The 26,650-nt window shown below is 54.1% G+C and overlaps 1 protein-coding gene across 3 annotated transcripts; it reads left to right on the forward strand.

Moving 5' to 3' along the window:
- Positions 1-26,426, forward strand: FLNA (filamin A). Of its 3 annotated transcripts, XM_084789054.1 has the most exons (49): positions 60-148; positions 1,753-1,825; positions 3,079-3,566; positions 6,651-6,899; positions 7,005-7,102; positions 7,189-7,336; positions 7,903-8,021; positions 8,102-8,179; positions 8,266-8,428; positions 8,512-8,712; positions 9,273-9,410; positions 9,495-9,618; positions 9,751-9,887; positions 9,991-10,184; positions 10,374-10,487; positions 10,580-10,723; positions 11,564-11,687; positions 11,779-11,939; positions 12,024-12,114; positions 12,393-12,562; positions 12,762-12,879; positions 13,004-13,266; positions 13,672-14,269; positions 14,362-14,535; positions 14,619-14,781; positions 14,862-15,022; positions 15,114-15,284; positions 15,654-15,777; positions 15,861-16,017; positions 16,806-16,995; positions 17,154-17,177; positions 19,394-19,641; positions 19,751-19,846; positions 19,990-20,092; positions 20,177-20,317; positions 20,618-20,746; positions 20,940-21,113; positions 21,209-21,370; positions 21,563-21,766; positions 21,846-21,998; positions 22,109-22,231; positions 22,320-22,586; positions 22,742-22,879; positions 23,094-23,209; positions 23,736-23,868; positions 24,660-24,836; positions 24,972-25,190; positions 25,275-25,478; positions 25,925-26,426. In XM_084789054.1, the coding sequence occupies exons 3-49, from the start codon at positions 3,194-3,196 to the stop codon at positions 26,110-26,112; spliced, it is 7,944 nt and encodes a 2,647-aa protein (XP_084645180.1). In that variant the 5' UTR covers positions 60-148; positions 1,753-1,825; positions 3,079-3,193; the 3' UTR covers positions 26,113-26,426. The 3 variants fall into 3 exon arrangements, with proteins under 3 accessions (XP_084645179.1, XP_084645181.1, XP_084645180.1); XM_084789053.1 differs by lacking the exon at positions 1,753-1,825 and having other exon boundaries at positions 1-148; XM_084789055.1 differs by lacking the exons at positions 1,753-1,825; positions 17,154-17,177 and having other exon boundaries at positions 1-148.
- Positions 26,427-26,650: the final 224 nt, after the last annotated feature.

Below are 26,650 nucleotides of genomic sequence, written 5' to 3' on the forward strand. Positions count from 1 at the left end.
GGGGCGGGGATGCGGCCAACAAGAAGGCGGGCAGCAGCGGCCCATTCGCGTGGAGGCGCGCAGCGCGCAGCGGACGCCAGCGGCACTCTGAGGTGTCCAGCGTGGGCGCGGAGAGCTGGGCGCCACCCCGCGGTTGCAGGGACAGCAGGTGAGGGCTCTGTGGCCAGCTCCACACTGGATAGTTGTCGGACAGTAGGTGTGCGGCTGGTGAACTGGGGAAATGTCTGGAAAGCAAGCAGGGAGGCCGAGGCCAGGTGCAGCTTGGGTGTGGACTCAGGTCCCAGTCATAGCCTTGCATAGTTTACCACAAACTCATGTCTGTGTCCAGGAATCTGGGAGCTCCAGCGCACAGAGGCCCTTGAAAAGGGGGCTAGTATCTGAGTGTTTGGCAGGAGATGGGCACTCATAAACTGGTCATTATTGTGTGCTATTCTGGGAAAGAAAGCTCTTTGGAGATTAGTGCCTTGATTAGGGATAAGGGTGAGTGGCAACTTGGAAGGGCATTTTTCAGCCAATACCAAGAATGGCTACAAGAGAGATGATACAAGCGTGGATCTGAGAGTCCCCTGCTAATTTGGGCATAGGGAGCTGATAATGGGGTTGTGGCAGGGGGAGAGCCAGCTAGATCTCCGGTCAGGTTGTTTCATTGCCAGCTAGAGCATAAACATCAACATTCCCATAACCCAAACCCAGACCTGGGCCAGAAAAAGTGGGAGAAATCCACCCACAGTCTCTTGCAGCCCCAGGCTGTCTGAGCAAGGTGAGAGCTCAGGAAATCAGGTTCTCTTCTGTCACACCTGGATTAGCCTTAGGGGCACTGGTCTCATTTTGGCGAGTTTTTGCTTCCTTCTCACCTGCTGCCCCCGGGCTACACAGGGCTAGAAATAGGGTTCCAATATAGTTGGTGGGCTTGAGCCTATAGTTCCCTGTGGGAGGGCCTGGCCTGGGGTCTGAGGCGGGTGGGGTGGGGAGGGGAGGTGGGCGGGGTGTGTCTAACATCCAAGAATCTACTCCAAATAAGGGAAAATATGAAAGAGCTGGATTTTGGCTTCCTGGGGCTGCTCCATCTGGGTCTTGGGAATGGAGCGACATCTGGTGGTGGCATCATGTCCATTCTAAGGACAAGACCCCCCACCCCAACACACACAACATTCCTCTTTCCCCTTAAATAGCCAAATCATAGGGCTGGAGGCTGGGACACCCAAGTTTCGTGTGGTCTGTTACTATGATTCAGTTTTTCTTGTTCTCTTCAAATGGCATGGAGTGACAAATCATTTACTGATGTAATTCCTTGCGTGGGGATTTGCTCTCCAGTAGGTCAAAGCATAGCTCTAATCGTGCCTTGAGTGACCCTCTGGAAGTTTTCCTCTGGGTTACCACTTCACAGGTCTGAATCCTGTCCCTGAACACTCTCTTTGGCTCACTTGGTGCAGGTATATATGAAAAGAGAGGTGACTGGAGGTGGGATAGGGGTGTGTGGGGGTTCCATCCTGAAACTGTTACTGGACTAGTGAGGTTATAGACAGTCTCAAGATGAACATGCTGAGAGGTGGTGCCCCTTGTGAGCATCGCTCTATCATAGCTCCGCCACAGGCAATGCAGACAGGCCAGGTCAGAGGAGAGTCAACCATATTTGGGCATGTATGACATGTTGGCCAACCTAGGGCCTCCTTCAGCCACTGGTCTTTAGAAGATAAATCATTGCTACAATTGAGAAGTAGGGATAGAGGCCTGCCTTTCTGTAAAACACAGCTGGGGGACACTCTACTGAGGCTTGAAGTACAGAGAATGTGGATGGAAGGAGTCTACCATGGGAAAGGCACAGGTAAGCTGAGTTCACTTACCTGAAGAGGGTGGTGGTGAGTGTCTCCCTACAGCTTTCTTGCCTCTGGACTTTGCTCATCTTTGCCTCAGCACAGTACACCCAGAAATTATCTATCATAAAATTACCTTTTAGTTAATAGCTTTACACTACGCAGGGAACATAACCCATGCTCCTCAGCAAGTCTTGACATCTGGTGAGTCTCCTTCCTTCAGTAGTCTGGGATGCTATCGCTGAGCCCCTCCACATCTGTAAGGCCACAGCAAGCTTAGGGGCTACTCTACTCTACCAGATGAGAGCTCCCCCCAACCCCCCCCCCCAGAATTCCTCAGGGCCCAGGGTGGATGGAACGGTGACTTAGGCAGGCACAAGGTGCACCCATCTGCAAGCATCACACAGCGGGCACCCTGTGGTTATGCCCGTTGGCATGCCTTGGGCCTTTGGAAGGCTGCTTGGTGGTCCTGGAGTGCTGGCGGCCTCCTGGCCCAGTGCCCGCCCCATTTCCTCCCGGAGGGAACTAGGGGGCAGAGAGGAAGGCGGTGGGGATGGGCTGGTGCAGGTGTGCAGGCCAGGGCCCTGGAGACTTGGAAGACTAGCGGGCATGGGTGGGGAGAGTAGAGGTGATGAGAGCCCTGCCTGGCAGCCATTTCTCGGCACTTTGTGCACACAAAGAGCTCGCAGCAGCGCCAGGGGCTCTGGAAGGGGTCGCTCTCGGGGTTGGACTCTTCGCATTGCTGTGGACCAAATTGAAGCTGAGAACCCTAAACTCGGGAAGAATGGGGAATGAAGATAGAGGAGGCGGGGTGCAGGATCAGGTGGAGTCCAAATGATTCAGGAACCCTATTCGCTCCGCCCCCTGCAGAGACCTTGCGGGGGAGGGGGAGAAAGTCCCTTGTAAGGGTGTGCCGGCTGGAGCTGAGCAATCTAGTGACAGAACTACTCAACCTTTCCTAGGTCTGAGGTCCGTTTCTTGTAGTAATATAGTAGATGTTACGGAACCTCCTTGTGCTCTTGGGGCTCAAAGACCCTCCCACAAGCAGGAGAGCTGAATTGCCTTAAGCGGAGCGCAGTGGTGGTGGTAGTGGTAGTGGTGGTGGTGGCGGGGGGGGAGGGGGCGACTTTGTGGGGCATTCCAACGGGCGGGGCGAGGTGGAGCCCGGGCTGCCCAGAAGCCCCACCCAGAGGCTCCGCCCCAAGGAAACCTTGCCTCTGGCTCCACCCTTCGCCTGCATTTAAAGGGCTCGCTTTTCCCGCAGCGCAACATCTGTTCTGTGCCTGTTCTTTTACGTGCGGAAGTGCCTTCGGCTTTAATTAAAGGGCCGTCCCCTTGCTGAGGCTGCAGCACCGCCCCTCCGCTCCTCGCGCCTCAAAATGAGTAGTTCTCACTCCCGCTCCGGCCAGAGCGCGGCGGGCGCGGCTCCTGGAAGCGGTACCGATACGCGAGACGCTGAGATGCCGGCTACCGAAAAAGACCTAGCGGAGGACGCACCATGGAAGAAAATCCAGCAGAACACGTTTACTCGTTGGTGCAACGAGCACCTTAAGTGCGTGAGCAAGCGCATCGCCAATCTGCAGACGGACTTGAGCGATGGGTTGCGGCTTATCGCGCTGCTAGAGGTACTCAGCCAGAAGAAGATGCACCGCAAGCACAACCAACGACCCACATTCCGCCAGATGCAGCTCGAAAATGTGTCGGTGGCTCTTGAGTTCCTGGACCGTGAGAGCATCAAGCTCGTGTCCATAGGTAAGGGTGCGGGCCATACTGGGGCACCGCGCGGGTGCGGGCGTGGTCACCAAACATTCTCTCTCTCTCTCTCTCTCTCTCTCTCTCTCTCTCTCTCTCTCTCTCTCTCTCTCTCTCTCTCTCTCTCTCTCTCTCTCTCTCTCTCTCTCTCTCCCCTAAAGCCCCCCTCCCAGTTCTCCTCCCTAGATGCCACACAACCAAGGGTACCCCTAGGCCCCTCGGCTGCCTTGTTCCGCGAGATCCTCGAGAACAAAGGCGCGCAGGCTGGCCTTGTTGAGCGTGCAAACCGCTACGCACACCCCGCCTGCTGTGCCCTGCTGGCCTGTTCCCAGGCTGAGCTCACATCCTCTGTAGGCCTCGCCCCCATCGCTGTACCCGTGGTGGGACAGGCACAGACTAGGCTTCTGCCCCTGCGAGCCGCACCCCATCCTTGGGATGTCCATGCTTTCCCACTACAACAGCAATTTTGAAAGGACCCTTCTATCCTTTGGATGCCTCTGTAGTTCTAAAGTGGAGGTTGTAGCTAGTGGCTCCTGTTATGCTAGACTCCCTCAGCTTCCTGCCCTGGAACATGCTCCCCCATGGGAGATAGTTCAAATCCCCAGTTTATGTCTTTTCTGGAGAACTTGAAGGTGGGGGCAAAGAAATGTATTGTTGGCAAAAGTGCAGCCCGGGTGTATTGGGTATGGTCGGCTGAGGGCATCTGGCCGTACGTAGTGTGCTTGGTTGCCAGCTTTGCTGTCTATAATGAACCAAGCTCCTGCTTCAACGTGAACCTTAGTTTTTCAGTATCTAGAATGCAGAGACTGGCTGAAAGGTTTACTGCTAGCCCGGTGTCCATGTCATTGAACTGGAGAGATTGACATTGGTATTGCGTTTTGAAGGATCCCATGCCTTTTCCAAAGTAGGGACTGCTCGTGGACAGGTACCAGAATTGGTAACGTGGGCATATGTAACAGGGAGAGTAGAAGAATGGACTTTTTCTCTTTAATAGAAAGGGTTTTCTAAGCCGGGCGTGGTGGCGCACGCCCTGTAACCCCAGCACTTGGGAGGCAGAGGCAGGCAGATTGCTGTGAGTTTGAGGCCAGCCTGGTCTACAAAGTGAGTCCAGGACAGCCAAGGCTACACAGAGAAACCCTCTATCGAAAAGCCAAAAAACCAAAAAAAGTATTCTCCTATTCTTACAACTTTGGAATGGTACATGTTAGCTAAACCAGTGAGGCACCAAGATTCTCCTGGCCCCTCAGGCCAGTTTTCTAGTGCTGAATTCTTTCTTTGGAATGTCCACAGAGGCGGGCCCGTGGATGTATGGAGGCCCACCCCTAGTCCCAGCCTCAGTCTAGCCAGCTGAGTCATTTCTGCGTCTTGAGGTGGGGGCAACCGGATGTGGGAAAGCAGGCCACACCCCAGCTCTTTGGGGGGGGTCTCCTCCCGCCTTCTTTCTCCCCTCCTCCTTGTGAGCTGGCTGGAGCAGGCCTAGTTCCCAGAGCTTTGCCATATAAGGCAAAAAAATGTTGGAAAGCAACAGTGATTAGGGGAGGGAGGGGGCCGGCTGGCCCAGGGGCTGGGGATAAGGGGTGGGATGGGGCGGGGCCATCTAACCAGGCAGCCTCCCAACCCTAGGCCCTGGTCCTCTCCTCTTGGAAGGGGTACATAGCTGGCATAGGTTGCCTAAGCAGACCAGGGAAGGGACCAGCTGTACCTTCCTGGGCTGGTGGGCCTGTCTTCTCCCTTTGGAGGCTACTAAGGGGCTCTTAAACTGAACGTATGACTTAGGGTAGGGTCCTTGTGTATTTGGTCTTCTTTGACCTTCTTCCCCCATCCTCTCACCGTTTTGGGACAATGAAAAGCGTCTACAAGGGGCCAGGACCTGTTTGCTTTAAGAGGCTCAGGTGATAGGCGTCTAGGTGCTGTCTCACTGGACTGGGATGCCACCTGCCCTGGAGGGCTCTCTCAATGGTATTCTAGTTTTCATGACTCTCCCGCCCCCATTGACTCACTAGATAAACACTCTCTGATGACAGGGAAGGCTTGTAGGGTTTCCAAAGATGACCTGTAGAAAATGCTACCCACCATAAGCCATCCACCGTTGAGGAGGTTAAGACCCAGAGGTGGCATTGGGTGGGGTGCAGAAGGGTTGCCATGGTGATGGGTGTTCATGGTTCCCGCCCTAACCACTTCCCTTGTGGTAAGCCTGGTGGCTGCCCAAGACCTAGCCCGTTAGGTGGCAAGTAGGCAGCTAAACAGGTTATGCTGAAGCAGCAGGACTTAGGGACACCACCCAAGTTAAGGCCTCTGCAACAGGGGCTCCCAAGTGGCCCTTAGCACTAGAGGCAGGCTAGCCCAGCCCCACCCTACTCCTCCTTTTCCTCCTTCAGCGGGGCTATGGGGGTGGTTACCCCAGAAGTTCCCTATAAGCCTCAATGAGTCAGGACTAAACAGTTCTTCTGATTTGTGGCCCTTTCCCCACCATGTGCCACTTCTTGACTTCTAGCTTGGTGGGGGACAAGGAAGTAGCAAAGGGTGGGGCTCAACCTTTTTACACAAGGATCCGTGGCAACACCTCTACTTCCCCTGCCTCATCCCCCACCCTGGAGCAGCAGTTGTATTTCCCAATTACTCTTTGCCAACCTAGCCTTCCTCTTCTTTGGTTCTAGCCCAGCTTGAGGTCAGTGGCTCTGTTTCTAGACCATTTAGGGCTGGGCCACTTCTCCCAGTTCCCATAGGTTCCCAAGAGGTAGGGGCAAGTCTTGATGGGAGCAGCTGCAAAGCATTCATCTCATTCATTTGCTCTTCCATCATATTCTGGGCCCTGAGTTTTTTGGCAGGATCCCCCTGATTGCACTTTTGTTACCATGTTCTATGGGTGTCTTCCCCTCACACACAAAGTCTCCTTCATCACTAGACATTTCTTTATACCCTTTAGGGGCCTTGGGCAGAGGGATCCTGATCCAATTTTAACCCCTAGCTGGGAGGGGCCTCTGTCACCTAATCGATTTGCTGTGCTGCCTACCCAGGTTCCCCCTCGCTGGCCTTGGTGAGGGAAAACCCTAACTGCCCAGTGCTGCCACCCCTCTTCCATAGACAGCAAAGCCATTGTGGATGGGAACCTGAAGCTGATCTTAGGCCTCATCTGGACCCTGATCCTGCACTACTCCATCTCGATGCCCATGTGGGATGAAGAGGAGGATGAGGAAGCCAAGAAGCAAACACCCAAGCAGAGGCTCCTAGGCTGGATTCAGAACAAGCTACCACAGCTGCCCATTACCAACTTCAGTCGGGACTGGCAGAGTGGCCGGGCCCTGGGTGCTCTTGTTGATAGCTGTGCTCCAGGTGAGGGGCACAGAGATGGGAGATCTTGGCCTGAAGCTGTTCGGTCAACCTAAAAGGTAGTCCTATAGGCCTCAGACTCACAACATGGCCTCTTCTGTGTTCTAGGCCTGTGTCCTGACTGGGACTCCTGGGACGCTAGTAAGCCCGTGAACAATGCACGGGAAGCCATGCAGCAGGCTGACGACTGGCTAGGCATTCCTCAGGTGTGTTTCTGCAGGCCCCTGCAGCTAAGGGCTGCTTGGTCATAGTGAGGAGAGACCCAATGGCTCTTGTCTTCTGTCTATGGCAGGTGATAACTCCAGAGGAAATTGTGGATCCCAACGTAGATGAACATTCTGTTATGACCTACTTGTCTCAGTTTCCGAAGGCCAAGCTGAAGCCAGGGGCTCCTCTTCGGCCCAAACTAAACCCAAAGAAAGCCCGAGCCTATGGGCCAGGTGAGGGGGGCCTGGTTAGTGGCATTCTGGAGGGCTGGACACTTATACCTGGCCATAGGACAGTATTCTCTCTCAACTTGGGTCCTAAGGCATGTGCCACCACGCCCAGCCGAAATAATCATAGCCAGGCAGTGGTGGCATACGCCTTTAATCCCAGCACTTGGGAGGCAGAGGCCTGTGGATCTCTGTGAATTCAAGGCCAGCCTGGTCCCATAAGTCACACTGGCTTGTGAGAAGCTTCTTGATTAATGGAGGATCCAGCGTACTGCTGTTCTATAATTGGAGATGAGGCAGTCAGGATCATGCATGTAAAAGGGGTTGGGAAACCAGTGCAGCAAACCAGACTGGGCCTGTCCTGGTGTTAAGAGCACACACAGCTCGGGTCTGAGGCCAGGCTCAATGCTGGGTTTACATTTACATTGAACAAACCTGCCTGAGCCTGCAGAGGGATAGAGGGTCTCATGCTGTGTCCCTGTTACTGCTTTAGTGTCTGGGGACTGGGGTATAGAGGTGTGGGGTTGTGGCCCTACCAGCTGGTCTATGGCTCACTCATCTTCCTCTGACAGGCATTGAGCCTACAGGCAATATGGTGAAGAAGAGAGCAGAATTTACTGTGGAGACCCGAAGTGCTGGCCAGGGAGAGGTGCTGGTGTATGTGGAGGACCCAGCTGGCCACCAGGAAGAGGTAGGGTTATCCATTGCCAGGGCAGGATCTTGCTGTGTCCCCCTTTGGAAGGGCTATTCCTAACACTCTTCCCGTTACAGGCGAAAGTGACTGCCAATAATGACAAGAACCGCACTTTCTCTGTCTGGTATGTCCCTGAAGTGACAGGGACTCATAAGGTGAGTCCTTGCCTGAGAATGTGGCTGGTGGCCATGGGTGGAGGGGTCCTTACCTCACCCTAATAGCCTGCCCCTCCCGGGAATAGGTGACTGTGCTCTTTGCTGGTCAACATATTGCCAAGAGCCCCTTTGAGGTGTATGTGGACAAGTCACAGGGTGATGCCAGCAAAGTGACTGCCCAGGGCCCTGGTCTGGAGCCCAGTGGCAACATCGCCAACAAGACTACCTACTTTGAGATCTTCACTGCAGGTGAGGGGACACAGCCAAGGCCCAGCCAGCCATTGGGGAGAGCTGTGCTGGAGTCTGAGAGCTGGGTTTGTGCCTTGGGACAGGAGCTGGCATGGGCGAAGTGGAAGTTGTCATCCAGGACCCTACAGGACAGAAAGGCACAGTGGAACCTCAACTGGAGGCCAGGGGTGACAGCACCTATCGCTGTAGCTACCAGCCCACCATGGAGGGGGTCCACACAGTCTATGTCACCTTCGCCGGTGTTCCCATCCCTCGCAGCCCCTACACTGTCACTGTTGGCCAAGGTAGGCCTGGCCATGGGTGCTCCTCTACTGTGGTGCTCTGGCCTGGGCCTCTCCAGGGAGGAGTAGCCAACTGGGACTGTCCTACTAAAGCCCCTGTTTGGGAGCCCCAGCCTCTGGCTTCCACTGTCTGGGCAAGTACTGTCTTTCCTTTCCCGTGCTGAGGCTCTTCTTGCTCCTCTTCCTCTCGTTGCCCCTCTCCATCTCCTCCATGCTTTTACCTTCGGAAGAGCTCGCTCCAGCTGTCTAGAAACCTGCTGCTTTCTGCTCTGCCTACAGGGTCAACGGTACTTGGATCCATCTTCCTCTTGGTGGGGAGGGCTGGGCGGAGGTATTGGGGCTGGTGTCAAGCCGATGGGAGAAAGCCTGCCACGTCCCTGCTTGGGGTCCAGATTTTAGGGTCATGGCCCATTTCAGTTCTTTTTGCATGTGCTTCCCCAGCCTGTTGGGCCAAACCCTGAGGAACCCCTCCAGTCCCAAATGGCCTGGCTCTCTGGGTAGCAAGGGAGGGGACACCACCCAGCCCCAATTCCCAGCAACTCAGCTGGTCTATTTGCCCACAGCCTGTAACCCAGCTGCCTGCCGGGCTGTTGGTAGAGGCCTCCAGCCTAAGGGTGTGCGAGTGAAGGAGACAGCTGACTTCAAGGTGTACACAAAGGGTGCCGGCAGCGGGGAGCTGAAGGTCACTGTAAAGGGCCCCAGTAAGTTTGTCTGGTGGGGTGGTGGGTGATGGACCTCAGGTCAGTCATGTTTGGACAGGCCTGAGTCCTCCCTTGTCTTTGCAGAGGGTGAGGAGCGCGTAAAGCAGAAGGACCTAGGGGATGGCGTGTATGGCTTTGAGTATCACCCCACCGTCCCTGGCACATACACAGTCACTATCACGTGGGGCGGCCAGAACATTGGCCGCAGGTAAGCTCCCTCCACTACTCACCATGTTCTGAGCTCTACCCCCTCCCCATCTGCCTGCTGCGGGGCCAGTGGCATCTTCCTGCCTGGCCCACAGCCATTTGGTGCTTACCTGTGTGGTGCCCTTGCTTGCAGTCCCTTCGAGGTGAAGGTGGGCACTGAGTGTGGCAATCAGAAGGTGCGGGCCTGGGGCCCTGGCCTGGAAGGTGGCGTTGTTGGCAAATCAGCAGACTTCGTAGTAGAAGCCATTGGTGATGACGTGGGCACCTTGGGTAAGTTGGAGGCTTCAGAGTGGGTGCCTGGACTAGAGGGTGGCAAGGGCAGCCTACGCAAGGATCCAGGGCACCAATAGGACCGACTCATGGCTGTTGTTAGGTTTCTCCGTGGAAGGTCCATCCCAGGCCAAGATTGAATGTGATGACAAGGGGGATGGCTCCTGTGATGTGCGCTACTGGCCCCAGGAAGCTGGCGAGTATGCTGTTCATGTGCTGTGTAACAGCGAGGACATTCGTCTCAGTCCTTTCATGGCTGATATCCGTGAGGCCCCCCAGGATTTTCATCCAGACAGGGTAAAGGGCATATAACAGTCGCCTGGGCCTTGGCTTTCTGCTTTTGCATCACCCCATCTTGCCGGCAAGGCTGCGCTCACGAGCTGGTATTCCTAGCACCGCGCTCCTGCTACTCTGTGGTACTTACCTCCCTGCCTGACTCTGGTGGCCTTTCCTCGGTCTTCTGAGATTGCATTGCTCTCTTACTAGGTGAAGGCGCGTGGGCCTGGATTGGAGAAGACTGGTGTGGCTATCAACAAGCCAGCAGAGTTCACAGTTGACGCCAAGCATGCTGGGAAGGCCCCTCTCCGAGTTCAAGTCCAGGTGGGATGCCTACCCATGTTGAGGGCAGGACTGTTAGGCCTCCTAGGCCTGCATACTCAGCAGCAGGCTGCTTCCTTTTGCCTGCCTTACAGGACAATGAGGGCTGCCCTGTGGAGGCCATAGTCAAGGACAACGGCAACGGCACCTACAGCTGCTCTTATGTGCCCAGAAAGCCAGTGAAGCACACCGCCATGGTTTCTTGGGGAGGTGTCAGCATCCCCAATAGTCCCTTCCGGGTAAGCCCACCCACAGACCCTTAGCCCATCACCCCAGAGCCCCTTGTGCCCATAGCAGTTTTAAATAGATCAAGCTTGCATAGCAGTGCAGTTTTCCCACTTACACTGCATTCCGTTTCACAGCCGTCACCATAGTCTAGGATATTTTCATCATCCCCAGAGAAACGCCTGTCCTTCCCACTCCCCTTTCTTTAGCCTCTGACAACCACTGCTCTATGGATTGTCTTTTCTGGGCCTTTCATATAGATGTAATTATGTATACATATAACTTACATGTACACACAGTATGACTCTGTGTGTGGGTGTGGGTGTGGGTGTGGGTGTGGGTGTGGGTGTATACTTCTTTTGTTTTGAGACAGGCTCTCACCATATAGACCAAACTGGCCTACAACTCACTTTGTAGACCAGGCTGCTTCTGCCTCCTGAGTGCTGGGATTAAAGGCGTGCACCACCACACTCACTCTGTGAATTTTCATTTGGTTTCTCCCACGGAGTGTCATGGGAAGGTTTTTCACCATTGTAGCATGTCAGTGCTTCATACCTTTTTATGGCTGAAGACTTTTTCTATCCCATTGTGTAGATGGAAAGCACTATGTCTATTTGGTTATTTTCGGGCTATGTGAATAGGTCCGGTAGGAACATTTGGGTATTTGTGTGGACCTAAATGTTCATTTCTCTAGGAGGAGAATCACAGCACCATGTTTTACCTGTCTGAGGTACTGCCAGTTGTTCTAAGGCAACTGCAATATTTGGCTTGTCTATCAGTAGTAGCTGAGGGAGTCTCTCACCTCCCCTGCCACAGGCTTGTCATGTCTCTTCACTTGCCTTTGTACCTTCCAGGTGAACGTGGGAGCTGGCAGCCATCCAAACAAAGTCAAGGTCTATGGTCCAGGAGTGGCCAAGACTGGACTCAAGGCACATGAACCCACCTACTTTACTGTGGATTGTACAGAGGCTGGCCAGGGTAAGGTCTAGCCTTGAATGGGAAGACAGGTAGGTGGGCAGGCTGTCTCCACAAAGTCCCATCCTCTTTTTACCCCATTTCTCAACCACAGGAGATGTCAGCATTGGTATCAAATGTGCCCCTGGAGTAGTGGGCCCCACTGAAGCTGATATTGACTTTGATATCATCCGCAATGACAATGACACCTTTACTGTGAAATACACACCCTGTGGGGCTGGCAGCTATACTATCATGGTCCTTTTTGCTGATCAGGTAGGTATTACTGCTCCCAGTCCCTAGGTTGCTAAGTGTTGGCATGCTGCTATCCCCAGCTCTTTTTCTCCCATCACTTAATAGGCCACACCCACCAGCCCCATCAGAGTCAAAGTGGAGCCTTGTCATGATGCCAGCAAGGTGAAGGCTGAGGGTCCTGGCCTGAGTCGCACTGGTAAGGATAACTGTTCTGTAGAATGTGAAGTGGAACCAAGGATAGGGACTGAAGAGTAGGGGCCTCTAGTTTCTTTTTTCTTTCTTTCTTTTTTTGTTTTTTTGGTTTTTTGAGACAGGGCTTATCTTGTATTCCTGGCTGTCTTGGACTCACTTTTATAAACCAGGCTGGCCTCGAACACACAGTGATCTGCCTGCCTCTCTGCCTCCCGAGTGCTGGGATTACAGGCGTGTGCTACCATGCCCGGCAGGTGCCTCGATTTTGTTATATCTCCTCAGGTGTTGAACTTGGCAAACCCACCCATTTCACGGTCAATGCTAAAACTGCTGGGAAAGGCAAGCTGGATGTCCAGTTCTCAGGGCTGGCTAAGGGAGATGCGGTGCGAGATGTGGACATCATTGACCACCATGACAATACCTACACAGTCAAGTACACTCCTGTGCAGCAGGTAGCTGTCTCCACCTGCTGCAGCCATATTCCTTACGTGGTGAGGGTGGCATAGGTAGGCTGCTGCATGGGCTTTCTAATTCCTTACTTGGGAAGGGGACTGGCTAGTGTCTCTCACATACCTGTTCAAGCTGGGCAGCTGTAGGCCAAAGATATCGGGGTACTGATTAGTAACCACTATACTTGTGTACCTATTTCAGGGCCCAGTAGGAGTCAGTGTCACTTATGGAGGAGATCACATCCCCAAGAGTCCATTTTCAGTGGGAATATCTCCAAGCCTGGATCTCAGCAAGATCAAGGTGTCTGGCCTTGCTGACAGTAAGTAGTTGCTATACTGGCCATGGCCACTGAGGACCACTCAACCCCATCTAGCTTAGTGTTGTCTGGAGCTACATGATTAAGTGATGGTTGATTTTCCCCTCTGTTTTCATTGTTGCAACAGAAGTGGATGTTGGCAAAGATCAGGAGTTCACAGTGAAGTCAAAGGGTGCAGGTGGCCAAGGCAAAGTAGCAGCCAAGATTGTAAGTCCCTCAGGTGCAGCGGTGCCCTGCAAGGTGGAGCCTGGCCTGGGGGCTGATAACAGCGTTGTGCGCTTTGTGCCCCGTGAGGAGGGGCCCTATGAAGTGGAAGTGACCTATGATGGTGTGCCTGTGCCTGGCAGCCCCTTTCCACTGGAAGCTGTGGCTCCCACCAAACCTAGCAAGGTAATTGGGTCTGGGAGGCTATAAGGGGAGGGCCCACCTTCCTTTTCTTTCCTTTTTTTTTTTTTAAAGATAGCGTTTCTGTCTATCCTTGGCTGTCCTGAACTCACTCTGTAGATCAGGCTGCCCTCAAACTCATGAAGATCTGCCTGCCTCTTCCTCCTGAGTGCTGGGATTACAGGTGTGCGCCACCATGACTGGCCCATCTTCCTTCTTCCCTTCTGAGGACATCCGTCTTGTCCAGATTTGTCCTGACCCTTTGCTATTTCTGTCTTTGTGATTGATGGGTGGGTGACCTATAAGGCAACCTATTTCTTTCATGTCTCTGGGTAAGGAGGAAAGCTAGGACAAAAGGAGACAGATGAAAGGTTGGGATGGTAGCTGCTTCTAACTTCCTCCTTCCCTCAGGTCAAGGCATTTGGGCCAGGACTACAGGGGGGCAATGCAGGCTCCCCTGCCCGATTCACCATTGATACGAAGGGCGCTGGCACTGGTGGCCTGGGCCTGACAGTGGAAGGCCCCTGCGAAGCACAGCTTGAGTGCCTGGACAACGGGGATGGCACATGCTCTGTGTCTTATGTGCCCACTGAGCCTGGCGACTACAACATCAACATCCTTTTTGCTGACACCCACATTCCTGGATCCCCATTCAAGGCCCATGTGCTTCCTTGTTTTGATGCATCCAAGGTGAAGTGCTCAGGCCCTGGGCTGGAGCGGGCCACTGCTGGGGAGGTAGGGCAGTTCCAAGTGGACTGCTCCAGTGCTGGCAGTGCTGAGTTGACGATTGAGATCTGCTCTGAGGCAGGACTGCCAGCTGAAGTATACATTCAGGACCATGGTGATGGCACGCATACCATTACCTACATTCCTCTCTGTCCTGGGGCTTACACTGTTACCATCAAGTACGGTGGCCAGCCTGTGCCCAACTTCCCCAGCAAGCTGCAGGTGGAGCCTGCTGTGGATACCTCAGGTGTGCAGTGCTATGGGCCTGGGATTGAGAGTCAAGGTAAGGAGGCCTTCTGGGGTGGGGGTGGGGTTAGCAGTTCTAGGGTGCAGAGAGTCCTTTAACCACAGCCTCTTCACGATGGCTTTTTCCAGGTGTCTTCCGAGAGGCAACCACTGAGTTTAGTGTAGATGCCCGGGCTCTTACTCAAACTGGAGGGCCACATGTCAAGGCCCGTGTGGCCAACCCCTCAGGCAACCTGACAGAGACCTATGTGCAGGACTGTGGTGATGGCACATACAAAGTGGAATATACGCCATATGAGGAAGGTATGAATGTGCTGGGGGCCCCTTAGGTAGGGTAGGGAAGAAATGGAAAAGCCCAGTTCTTCCTGACCCGCCCTGCCCTCCAGGAGTACACTCCGTGGATGTGACTTACGATGGCAGTCCCGTGCCCAGCAGCCCCTTCCAGGTGCCTGTAACAGAGGGATGTGATCCTTCCCGGGTGCGTGTCCATGGGCCAGGCATCCAAAGTGGTACCACCAACAAACCCAACAAGTTCACAGTGGAGACTAGGTAAGTAAGCCACTGAAGATGCAAGAGCAGCCAACGGGCTTGGGAACCCCAGGTACTGACAGACTTTCTGTTTGAACCAGGGGAGCTGGCACAGGTGGCCTGGGCTTGGCTGTTGAGGGCCCCTCAGAGGCCAAGATGTCATGCATGGATAATAAAGATGGCAGCTGCTCTGTAGAATACATCCCCTATGAAGCTGGAACCTATAGCCTTAATGTCACTTATGGTGGTCATCAAGTGCCAGGTGAGGAGATGGTGACAAGGATGGAACTAAGACTGCTTGCTAATATCCACAGTGTCTTACATAGCTAACATCCTTCTGTGTCAACCCCTAGGTAGTCCCTTCAAGGTCCCTGTGCATGATGTGACAGATGCATCTAAAGTCAAGTGTTCTGGGCCTGGCCTCAGCCCAGGCATGGTCCGTGCCAACCTTCCTCAGTCCTTTCAAGTGGACACAAGCAAGGCTGGAGTTGCCCCACTGCAGGTCAAAGTTCAGGGACCCAAAGGTGAGAGTTCACATACCTAGGAACGGAGTTACGGAGGCATCATTTTTTTGGGGGGCCCAGCATGTGGCCTAAAAAAAGGCTAGTGCAGATGGTGGAACGGCTTCAGGTAACCATGCAGCCAGGCAGAACTCTAGAGAAGGTATAATGGACAGGACTTGGCCAGTGAATAGAGGTGGCAGGAGGGAGGGCCGATGAAGGCACCTGGATGCAGGTTTTATATGATAGGGTCTTAGACTTGTTCCTAGAATTGGGTAATTAAGGGCATAATAAGGTCTAGGCTTTGGGCCAAGTCCTAGTCCTCCAGTGAGATGGGGTTGGGAGCCGGTGCAAAGAGCCAACCTAAGGTTCTGTTCTTGGGACGGGGTCTAGGCCTGGTGGAACCAGTGGATGTGGTGGACAATGCCGATGGTACTCAGACTGTCAACTATGTGCCCAGCCGAGAAGGGCCCTATAGCATTTCTGTGCTATATGGGGAAGAAGAAGTGCCACGGAGGTAAGAAACACCGTTCACTACGTGCTGGGGGCAGGCAAGGTACTGAAATTTTCCTGATGGTTCATAACACCCTGATCTCACAGCCCCTTCAAGGTCAAGGTGCTGCCCACACATGATGCCAGTAAGGTGAAGGCCAGTGGACCTGGACTCAACACCACTGGTGTGCCTGCCAGCCTGCCTGTGGAGTTCACCATTGATGCCAAGGATGCTGGGGAGGGTCTGTTGGCTGTGCAGATTACGGTGAGCTTGCTGGCTTCCTGGGCTCTACTGCACCTCCAGGCATAGGGAGGAGAGGCAAGGAGCTAGGCATAAGCAGCTGGAGCGTAGGGCTACAGGTAGCAGGCGGCTCAGTCTTGCTAACCAGTCTACCTAGAGCTGCATTCGAAGGGCAGGGCCTCTGCTTCTGGTCTGCCAATGTAACTACATTAGTATATGTAGCAATTTTCTCCCAAGTTGAAAGGAAGAAGTTTCCCCAAATATACACTCACTGCTACTAAGCATGGTACCAAAAGCCTGTAGTGTTTTAGATTCCCCACATGCAATATTCTCACAGGAGGGGTATAATGTTGCAACATTCAGATCTTTCCCGACGTTCCCTGTGCCCCTAGGATAGGCCCAGGCCTGAGGCTGGGCACCAGACTGCTCTCTCTCTCTTTTTGTTTGTTCTTTTTCTTTTTTGGTTTTTTGAGACAGGGTCTCTCTGTGTTAGCCCTGGCTGTCCTGGACTCACTCTGTAGACCAGGCTGGCCATGAACTCAGAGATCTGCCTGCCTCTGCCTCCCGAGTGCTGGGATTAAAGGCGTGCGCCACCATACCTGGCAAGACTGCTCTTAGTGTTAGAGAATGCTGGATTTTCGGGGCTTCCACCCTGGACTGTGCCACAGGCAGGCAGTTGCTGTAGCCGTGGGGGTTGAGGGGCCCAGAAGCTATCCTTGTTATACCAGTATTTGGTGTTCCATGGAAGGTCTGAGATAATTCAGGCCTTACTGGACGTGGACCCAACCTCCTCCCCTGTGCTTTCCACACAGGACCCCGAAGGCAAGCCCAAGAAGACACACATCCAAGATAACCATGATGGGACATACACAGTGGCCTATGTGCCAGATGTGACAGGCCGCTACACAATCCTCATCAAGTACGGTGGTGATGAGATCCCCCTTTCCCCGTACCGTGTCCGGGCTGTGCCCACAGGGGATGCCAGCAAATGCACAGTGACAGGTGAGCCAGCCCACCATCGGCCACGGAGGCACTCGACAAGGGGCTTGGGTGTGCCTGTGTGCAAGGGCTCGCTGCTTGGGGCGGCGTGTGGGAGTGGGGGCCGCCCCCTTGAGTGACTCACCTGACCTTTCTCCTTGCTCTCTGCCCTCTCACCTCAGTGTCAATCGGAGGTCACGGGCTAGGTAAGCTGCTTGCTGGGGCCACTCCCAATGCCCCTCCTGCCCAGAGAGGCACTTTCCTTTCCTCTTCATTGCTAATTCAGTCCCAGGACAGTTCCAGCTGCAGCTCTAGGCAAGGACAGAGTGGGGGAGGCTTTTGCAGGCAAGGCCATGGGCTGGAGGGTCAGGGCCCAGGGAGGTTTCTGGAGCTAAGCATGAGTGCTCTGGTTCTCCCCTCTCTGGGCCTCCATTTCCCCATCTGAGAACTCGGGTTGCAGCTGAGAGCTTTGGGGTGAAGTGTATCCTAGGAGGCACCTCACTGGGGACTTTGGGGTCTGGGGATCTTGGCATCCCAGGGAAGCACCCAGGGACTGGCAGCAGGTGCTTCCTTCTCACAAGGGCTCCTGCATGGGCTCAGGGGACAAGGTGGTTTCCTCCACCCAGTGGAGTCTCCAGCCCTGGTCAGATCCACAGACTTCCATCCCTGCCTCCCGGGGGCCTCTGTGTCCTGGGCTGGGGGAGGTGCATGAGTGGGTGGGGCTGGCTGGTGGTGCAGTAGTGCCAGTGTTGACTGCTTGGGTGGCCAGCATGGCGGGGCCTGGCCCAGCCTCAGAGCTCCAAAGTGCATTCTTTGCGACCTAGCTCCTTCTTTCCTTCTCTCCTCTCATTCCCTCAGCAGTGACGTTATTTAGACAGTCCCCAGCAGACAGACACCCCAGGGATACTGATGTGAGGCTGCAACTACTTACCTGTTGGCCAGGCACTTGGGTAGATGGCCAAGGACAGGATTATAAGACAGCTAGGGTGTTGTGGCAGAGGCTAGATTGCTTTGTAAAATAATAGTCCATGGGATTGGAGGTGTGGCATGTATGTGTGTGTGCACAGGGGAGGGGAGGGCAGAATAGGCCAGGGACTTGGAGTGGCCTCAATTTTCTTGACCATTATTTGTAGTATGGAGGCAGGGAGCCCAGCCAGGGAACTGAAATCATCTTTGGACAAGCCAGAAGGTTGTCTGGGGCCAGGTCAGTGGTTGTTGGGACATTAAGCCAATTAACAAGTGTACTTTGAGGATGCTATGATTAAGACTTGCTGGCCACCTGGAGCCTGGGTACAGGAATGAGGAATCAAGTAGCTTTCAGAAGAGGGCCCACATTCTTAGCTGCATACAGGACAGGCGTGCAGGCAGCTCCTAGGGCAGCACAGGCAGCAAGCAGCCAGGTCTATAGCTAAAGATGATATCTGAATCTCATGTAGCCAGTGTGAGACCAAGGTCAATTGGGGGAGGGTGGGGCTCCGTGGCAGGCTGGCAAGGAGGCCCCTTAAACTTGGTCCTTAAGTAGATTTGGTGCTCCTAGCTGCTTTCCTTGTGGGAGGCTGGGCTGCAGGGGTGCTCTTGCTGTCAGGCCTTAAAACCCACAGCTCTCAAGCATCCACAGCTGAGCCCCAGATCATAACGTCACTGTCCTTTTTCTTTTCTCAAGCATTATGGGGCCCTAGAGGCTGCTCCGATGTTCTACTTCTGCAACCCTGCAGCGGTGCCTTGGGCCTTCTGTCCTCTGTTCCGCGGGGGCCTCTACTGCTTTGCCAAGCCTGCTGTAATGCACTGCATGGGTGCTAACCCTGCTGCCTCCCTGCTGCTTGCTCTTGCCTGTGCTAGGCTGTGCTGGGCTGCCTCTCACTGCAAGCCTCTGGTTGAGCAAGCGTTCTCAGTTGTCAGGAAACTCCAGTTTCACCTTCAGGCCTGGGGGGGGGGTGGTGGTGTGGGTAGGGAGGAAAGTTTCACATTCCCCACACTGCAGCAGGACTCTGCCTCACTGCGTCCACACATAGCACTGGGGCCCAGGGCCAGGCCACAGGGGCGCAGGTAGCCATGGGCCTAGCCAGAGTGCTGGTATTTGTCAGCATAGGCCATGGTACCAGCTGAGGCTGAGTTGACAGAGGAGGTGGCAGCAAATGCTTGTGCTGGGATGGGATGGTCCTTTACTTTTCCTCCCAGGTACCTGGGTACCACCTGTTGGGCCTCTCTCATAAAGGGGCTTGAGGTGGTTAGGAGAATCCTTCCTGCCTTCTGAGAAACCACTCACCATCGTAGCTTGGGGTACGGGTTGGGCTAGAGGTTGGGGCTGGCTGTGCTTGGTTGTAGCAGTAAGAGGCCTGGGTGGATGGCATGCTGATAGGGATAGCCCAAATGCCAGGCTCACCTGCTGGCTCCCCTCTGGGGACCCATTCTGCCCTTGCAGGTGCTGGCATTGGTCCCACCATCCAGATTGGGGAGGAGACAGTGATTACTGTGGACACAAAAGCAGCAGGCAAAGGCAAGGTGACTTGCACTGTGTGCACACCTGATGGCTCAGAGGTAGATGTGGACGTGGTGGAGAATGACGATGGGACCTTTGACATCTTCTACACCGCCCCGCAGCCGGGCAAATATGTCATCTGTGTGCGCTTCGGTGGCGAGCACGTGCCCAACAGCCCCTTCCAAGTTACAGTGAGAAGGGGCCAAGGACGGGTGGGCAGGGAGATCTGGGAGTGTCTTAGACTGTCCTTCCAGGTCCCTTTGTGACAACAGTCTCCAGCTCTCTGACTTTGCCCTGCAGGCTTTGGCTGGGGACCAACCGACAGTGCAGACCCCACTACCGCCTCAGCAGCTGGCTCCACAGTATGCCTATCCTCAGGGTAGTCAGCAAACCTGGGTAAGGCCTGGCCTGGCCTGGCCTGTTACTCACTTTGCCTAACCCATAGGGACACTTGAAGCTGGCCTTCTGGGTGTCTCATGGCCCTGTTCTACCATATGTGCAGAGAAACCCCTCACTTGATTCTTCTGTCTCTATTGCAGATCCCAGAGAGGCCGGTGGTGGGCGTTAATGGGCTGGATGTGACCAGCCTGAGGCCCTTTGATCTTGTCATCCCCTTCACCATCAAGAAGGGTGAAATCACTGGTGAGTGAGGGCTAGAAAGGAACTTGGAAAGAGTGATGACAGGGTGTTCCAATCTGTCCTGATCTCAAAGCTACTGCTTTGTAGGGGAAGTTCGAATGCCCTCAGGCAAGGTGGCCCAGCCTTCCATCACTGACAACAAGGATGGCACTGTGACTGTGCGCTACTCACCCAGTGAAGCTGGCCTGCATGAAATGGACATCCGCTATGACAATATGCACATCCCAGGTGGGCCCACCCCCACCCCCATTCCTACCATCTCAGAACAGGCTGGGGTGGGTTTATAGGGCTCTTGTAGACTTCTGGCCTAGTATGCATGAGGCACTGAGTAAACTAGGTATCGTGACACATGCCTATAGTCCTAGCACTGGAGGTAGGAGGGCCAAGGTTCAGGGCTATCCTCAGCTTCATAGTGAAGCTCAAAGCCAGCCAGAGATACCTCCCCCGTTTCCAAAACAAAACCAAAAAGCCTAACAACAAGTGGATGAGGCTGGTATTCCATCCATGTGGCTTCTATTCTGGCCTTAGGAAGCCCTCTGCAGTTCTATGTGGATTATGTCAATTGTGGCCACGTCACTGCTTATGGTCCTGGCCTTACCCACGGAGTGGTCAATAAACCTGCTACCTTTACTGTCAACACCAAGGATGCGGGCGAAGGTAAGGAGAAGCTGTAAGCTTGGCCTGGGCAGCTTGTTCTCTGTTGGCTGAGGGCTGGGTGTGGGAGATGATCCTGAATGGAGTTCTCGACCTTATCTTTCTGCCTCTGCTGAACCATCAAGTCAGCTCACCTATGAAGGTCCAGCAGTGTGTCCCCAGGTGCAGTGGTCACTCTCACTGTGATACTTTTCAGGGGGCTTGTCTCTGGCCATCGAGGGTCCATCTAAAGCAGAAATCAGCTGCACTGACAACCAGGATGGAACATGCAGTGTCTCTTACCTGCCTGTGCTGCCTGGTGACTATAGCATCCTAGTCAAGTACAATGATCAGCACATTCCAGGCAGCCCCTTCACTGCCAGAGTCACAGGTGAGGAGCATCAGGAGTGACGGGGATGGTTGGCAGGGTGGGCACTGTCTCCTGGGGTTGGCTCTACAGTAGCTGATGGCTTGTCCCCTTACCAGGTGATGATTCCATGCGTATGTCCCACCTAAAGGTGGGTTCTGCTGCCGACATCCCTATCAACATCTCAGAAACAGACCTCAGCCTACTCACAGCCACTGTGGTGCCACCCTCAGGCCGAGAGGAGCCCTGTCTGCTGAAACGGTTGCGCAATGGCCACGTGGGTAAGACGTTAAGAGGGGGCAGGTGTTTCAGGGAAGGAGGGGAGAGCCAGTACTTGGGAGGTGGAGGCAGGAGAATCAGGGAAAGCAATCATTGGCCACATCTTAGCCTGTGATATCCTGTCTTCAAACAATCTCAAAAAAGGAAGGAGGCTGTGGGCCCACACCTTGTTGATGGCCCTATCCTGTGCCTAGGGATTTCCTTCGTGCCCAAGGAGACAGGAGAGCACCTGGTACATGTGAAGAAGAATGGCCAGCATGTGGCAAGCAGTCCCATCCCAGTAGTGATCAGCCAGTCGGAGATAGGTGATGCCAGCCGTGTGAGGGTGTCTGGTCAAGGCCTCCATGAAGGTCATACCTTTGAGCCTGCAGAGTTTATTATTGACACCAGAGATGCAGGTAAACAGTGGTGGCCTGCCAGCTGGGGCAGTACATCTTCACTTGGCATTCTGGCTTATAGCTGTTATCTGTCTACCAGGCTATGGTGGGCTCAGTCTGTCCATTGAGGGCCCTAGCAAGGTAGACATCAACACAGAGGACCTGGAGGATGGTACATGCAGGGTCACCTACTGTCCCACAGAGCCTGGAAACTACATCATAAACATCAAATTTGCTGACCAGCATGTGCCTGGTAAGGGGAGCAGTCACAGCCTTCCCCTGTGGATTGGCAGCATTCCTGGACACCCCAGAACCCACCTGTAACCCGTGCAGAGTATGGACTATGTTTTTTTTTCCCTACAGGCAGTCCCTTTTCTGTGAAGGTGACAGGTGAGGGCCGAGTGAAAGAGAGTATCACACGTAGGCGACGTGCCCCTTCTGTGGCCAATGTTGGCAGCCATTGTGATCTCAGCCTGAAGATTCCTGGTAGGGAAAAGACCAGGAGGGTTCCCAGGGCAACCCTAAGGTCAAGTAGAGACAGGGCCCTGTTGACCAAGCTGTCTTCTACCTGTAGAAATTAGCATCCAAGATATGACAGCCCAGGTGACCAGCCCCTCAGGCAAGACCCATGAGGCAGAGATTGTGGAAGGAGAGAACCATACTTACTGTATCCGATTTGTGCCTGCTGAGATGGGAATGCATACAGTCAGCGTCAAGTACAAGGGCCAGCACGTGCCTGGGAGCCCCTTCCAGTTCACTGTGGGGCCTCTGGGTGAAGGGGGTGCTCACAAGGTCCGTGCTGGAGGCCCTGGCCTAGAGAGGGCTGAAGCTGGAGTGCCAGGTAGGTGTACTAGCCCAATTCTTGCTATCCTGGGTGCGTCTAGATGGGTGTTTGGAGGATGTAGCCAGCAGCCACATTGATCTTGGCTTTGCTTAGAGTTGGCTGAGGCTGGGAAGCAGTCCTCCGCTTCATGAACACACTCTGCTTTCCCACAGCGGAGTTCAGCATTTGGACTAGGGAAGCTGGCGCTGGAGGTCTGGCCATTGCTGTTGAGGGCCCCAGCAAGGCTGAAATCTCTTTCGAGGATCGCAAGGATGGCTCCTGCGGTGTGGCCTACGTGGTTCAGGAGCCAGGTATTGGGAACAGAAATGGCTGGGGTAGGGGAAGGTAGGCCCCGAGTGTGGGTGTGTTGAGCCCGGGTGTTATAGTCTCCACTAGGCTCTTGTTCTCCATCTTGAGGTCCCAGGGACACCCAAGCTGGCTGTGGAAGGCAAGAGGCCTTTATTAGGCTAGCCTTGGGCAATATGTGGCAGCCCCTGTATAGCCTTACGTTCTCTTCCTGTCCAGGTGACTATGAGGTCTCAGTCAAGTTCAACGAGGAGCACATACCTGATAGCCCCTTCGTGGTGCCTGTGGCTTCTCCGTCTGGTGACGCCCGCCGCCTTACTGTTTCTAGTCTTCAGGTGAGGCACTGAGAGAAACTGCCCACCTGGGGCTTCTGGGCCCGGCCAGACCAGAGTCACCATGGCAAGCAGGCCTCGGCCCTGAGCTGAGTGGCCTACTCAGAAACAATTCTGGGTGCTAGGCTTCTGCTCTGGCCGGGTACAGCCCACGCTTGGGGTTGGCAGGAAGTGCCCTGTCCACCGCGTGGAGTTTTTCTCGTGTCTCAGGTCTAAAGGCTTTGAACAGAAGCCTGTGCCCATTGAGCACCAGGGCTGAGGTTTAAAGAGGGACAGCCTGCTCGAGCTGAGTGCTACCTACAGGGTGGGGCCACCTTCCCTTTCTGCTACCTGGGTGTGTGATTGTGGAGAACACGTCTAGGGGATAAGGTTGGGGGTGTGCCTGTGGCTTGCTGCCCTCACAGATCAATGGCTCTCCCTCTTTAAACCACGTTGGACACCAGATGGGTAAGTGACCCTATGGGTCTCCTGCTGTCCCATTTGTCCTGGCTCTAGCCATCTTGTCTAACCATAATTGCTGTGCTTCCAGGAGTCAGGGTTAAAGGTCAACCAGCCAGCCTCTTTTGCAGTCAGCCTGAATGGAGCCAAGGGGGCAATTGATGCTAAGGTGCACAGCCCCTCAGGAGCTCTGGAGGAGTGCTATGTCACAGAGATTGACCAAGGTGAGGCTCTCCCTGTCTAGTCATCTGGCTGACTAGAAGCAGGCTGAGTGTTTGATTCTGTTAGCAATCAAAACCAGGCTCCTCAGCCAAGAAACCCTTTACAGATTGATAAGCACCCACGAGGAGATGGCTTTCCATGAAGCATGGCCACTAGGAAGGACACCTTGTGCCATACATGAGAGAGACCGGCCCAGAGAGATTGCCTATCCCTGCGGCTAGAAGAACAGCAGTTCTATTGAAGCACATTAGTTTCCCTAGTTTCCCCTCCCCCAGGTCCATGATTGGAAGCAGATTCTCCCCTCTCCATTTCTAAGCCTGCTAATCTATAGGCAGCATGATATTAACAGTACACTAAGGAGTCAGCAAGGCGGCATTTTGCTCGTCAGGCCAAAAAACTCACCAGTAGACTTTTTTTTGGTTTTTCGAGACAGAGTTTCTCTGTGTAGCCTTGGCTGTCCTGGACTCACTGTGTAGACCAGGCTGGCCTTGAACTCACAGAGATCCGCCTGCCTCTGCCTCCCGAGTGCTGGGATTACAGGCGTGCGCCACCACCTCCCGGCTACCAGTAGACTTCTTAACTCAGACTTCTTAGAAGTCAGGATGTATGTGGCATTGGGATGGGTACTAGCTGACAACTCTGGAAGCAGAGGGGTCTCCATGTTATAGTTGTGCTTCTGCTGGTGGCAAGGCAGATGAAGAGGATGTTAGTACCAAGGCTGTTTCTTTCAGATACCATTTGCTAATTACATGCAGAAAATTATCCGAGGCCCATAGCATGTCCTGCATTTCAGATAAGTATGCCGTACGTTTCATCCCACGAGAGAATGGCGTCTACCTGATTGATGTCAAGTTCAATGGTACTCACATCCCTGGAAGTCCCTTCAAGATCCGAGTTGGGGAGCCTGGGCATGGAGGGGACCCAGGCTTAGTGTCCGCCTACGGAGCAGGCCTGGAAGGTGGTGTTACAGGTAGGTTCATGGGTATAGCGTCCAATGTGGACCCCCAGTCCCAACACCAGGAGGCATGTGGAAGCATGAAGGCTGTGCCGGGTGGCTGAAGGCAAGGAAGCCAGTGAGCCTCTGCCTGACCTTCCACGCTCGCAGGGAGTCCAGCCGAGTTCATCGTGAACACGAGCAATGCTGGAGCTGGTGCCCTTTCGGTTACCATTGATGGCCCCTCCAAGGTGAAGATGGATTGCCAGGAGTGCCCCGAGGGCTACCGTGTCACCTATACCCCCATGGCACCTGGCAGCTACCTCATCTCCATCAAGTATGGTGGCCCCTATCACATTGGGGGAAGCCCCTTTAAAGCCAAAGTCACAGGTGAGCCTCAGGCTAAGCTGTTGGTGCCTCCGCAGTGACTTCCTACTCCAGTCACGTCTTAGCCTTACCCATTCTGTCCTGCAGGTCCTCGTCTTGTTAGCAACCACAGCCTCCATGAGACATCATCTGTGTTTGTGGACTCCCTGACTAAAGTTGCCACTGTTCCCCAGCACGCAACCTCAGGTCCAGGTCCTGCTGACGTCAGCAAGGTAGTAGCCAAAGGCCTGGGGCTGAGCAAGGCTTATGTAGGCCAGAAGAGCAGCTTCACAGTGGACTGCAGCAAGGCAGGTGAGTAGCCCTGCTTTTAGCTTCTGGAAGCACAAAGCCAGAAATAACAGGGTCTGCCCTTAGGGGTATTGGTTGTTGCTTCTGTTTGGGCCTCCTGCCTTCCCTTCTGCCCCTCAAGAAAATCTCCTGGAGCTGGGCTTGGAGAGAGTGCTCAGCAATTAAGGGCTGCTCTTCCAGATATCTGGGGTTCAAGTCTGAGGACCCACACGGCAGCTCACATAGACAGGCATTCAGGCAAAACATCAGTGCACAGGATATAATAGTAAGATGTCTTAGAGGAGCTGGAATTTCTCCTGGTGGAGAGTTCGGGGTCTGAGAAGCTTGCTGGGGCAGAGGGGTTACTCATCAGGCAAGGGACAGGATGTGGAACGGGGAGAACGCAGAGCAGTCACAGCCAAAGGAAGGATTTAAGGCTTGTCACTGAGGCCTGTTCCTTCCCACCTTAGGTAACAACATGCTGCTGGTGGGTGTGCATGGCCCAAGGACACCCTGTGAAGAGATCCTGGTGAAACACATGGGCAGCCGCCTCTACAGTGTCTCCTACCTGCTCAAGGACAAAGGGGAGTACACACTGGTGGTCAAGTGGGGGGATGAGCATATCCCAGGCAGCCCGTACCGCATTATGGTACCCTGAGCCTGAAACCTGTGCCAGCCAGAAGCTCCCATGGCAAAGAGCATCCCTATACCTGTCTTATCCCCAAGAAGCCTCTTTTCCTTTCCTGAGCCCTGGACCCTCCCTCCCCTGGATCACTCTGGCCACTCTTTTCACTGCAGTCGTCCCTGCCCTGCGCTGTGTTCACCTGCCTCCTCTGGGCTTTCACTTGGGCAGAGGGAGCCATTTGGTGCCAGAGCATGTCTTCTTTGGTTCTGGGAGGGTGGGAGTCCCATGTACAACCACCCCACTAGTTCTCTTTCCCAGCCAAGAGGAATAAAATTTTGCTTCCATTGTCCTGTGAGTGCCTGTAGCTTTCATGGAAGGAATAATTAAGGTCAAACCAGCAAGGGCACCAACAAGTAGTGATTAACAGTCTTTGAAATAGTATGGGGCCTAGCCATTGCTTAGGCACCATGAATATGATACCAGCCCTTTATGTATCTTACATTTTTTGTTGAGACAGGGTCTCACTGTTGAGCTTTGGCTGTCCTGGAACTCACTCAGTAGAACAAGCTAG

The sequence above is a fragment of the Acomys minous genome (assembly GCF_964271855.1).
Source record: "Acomys minous genome assembly, chromosome: 7".
In the NCBI taxonomy this organism is placed as follows: Eukaryota; Metazoa; Chordata; class Mammalia; order Rodentia; family Muridae; genus Acomys; species Acomys minous.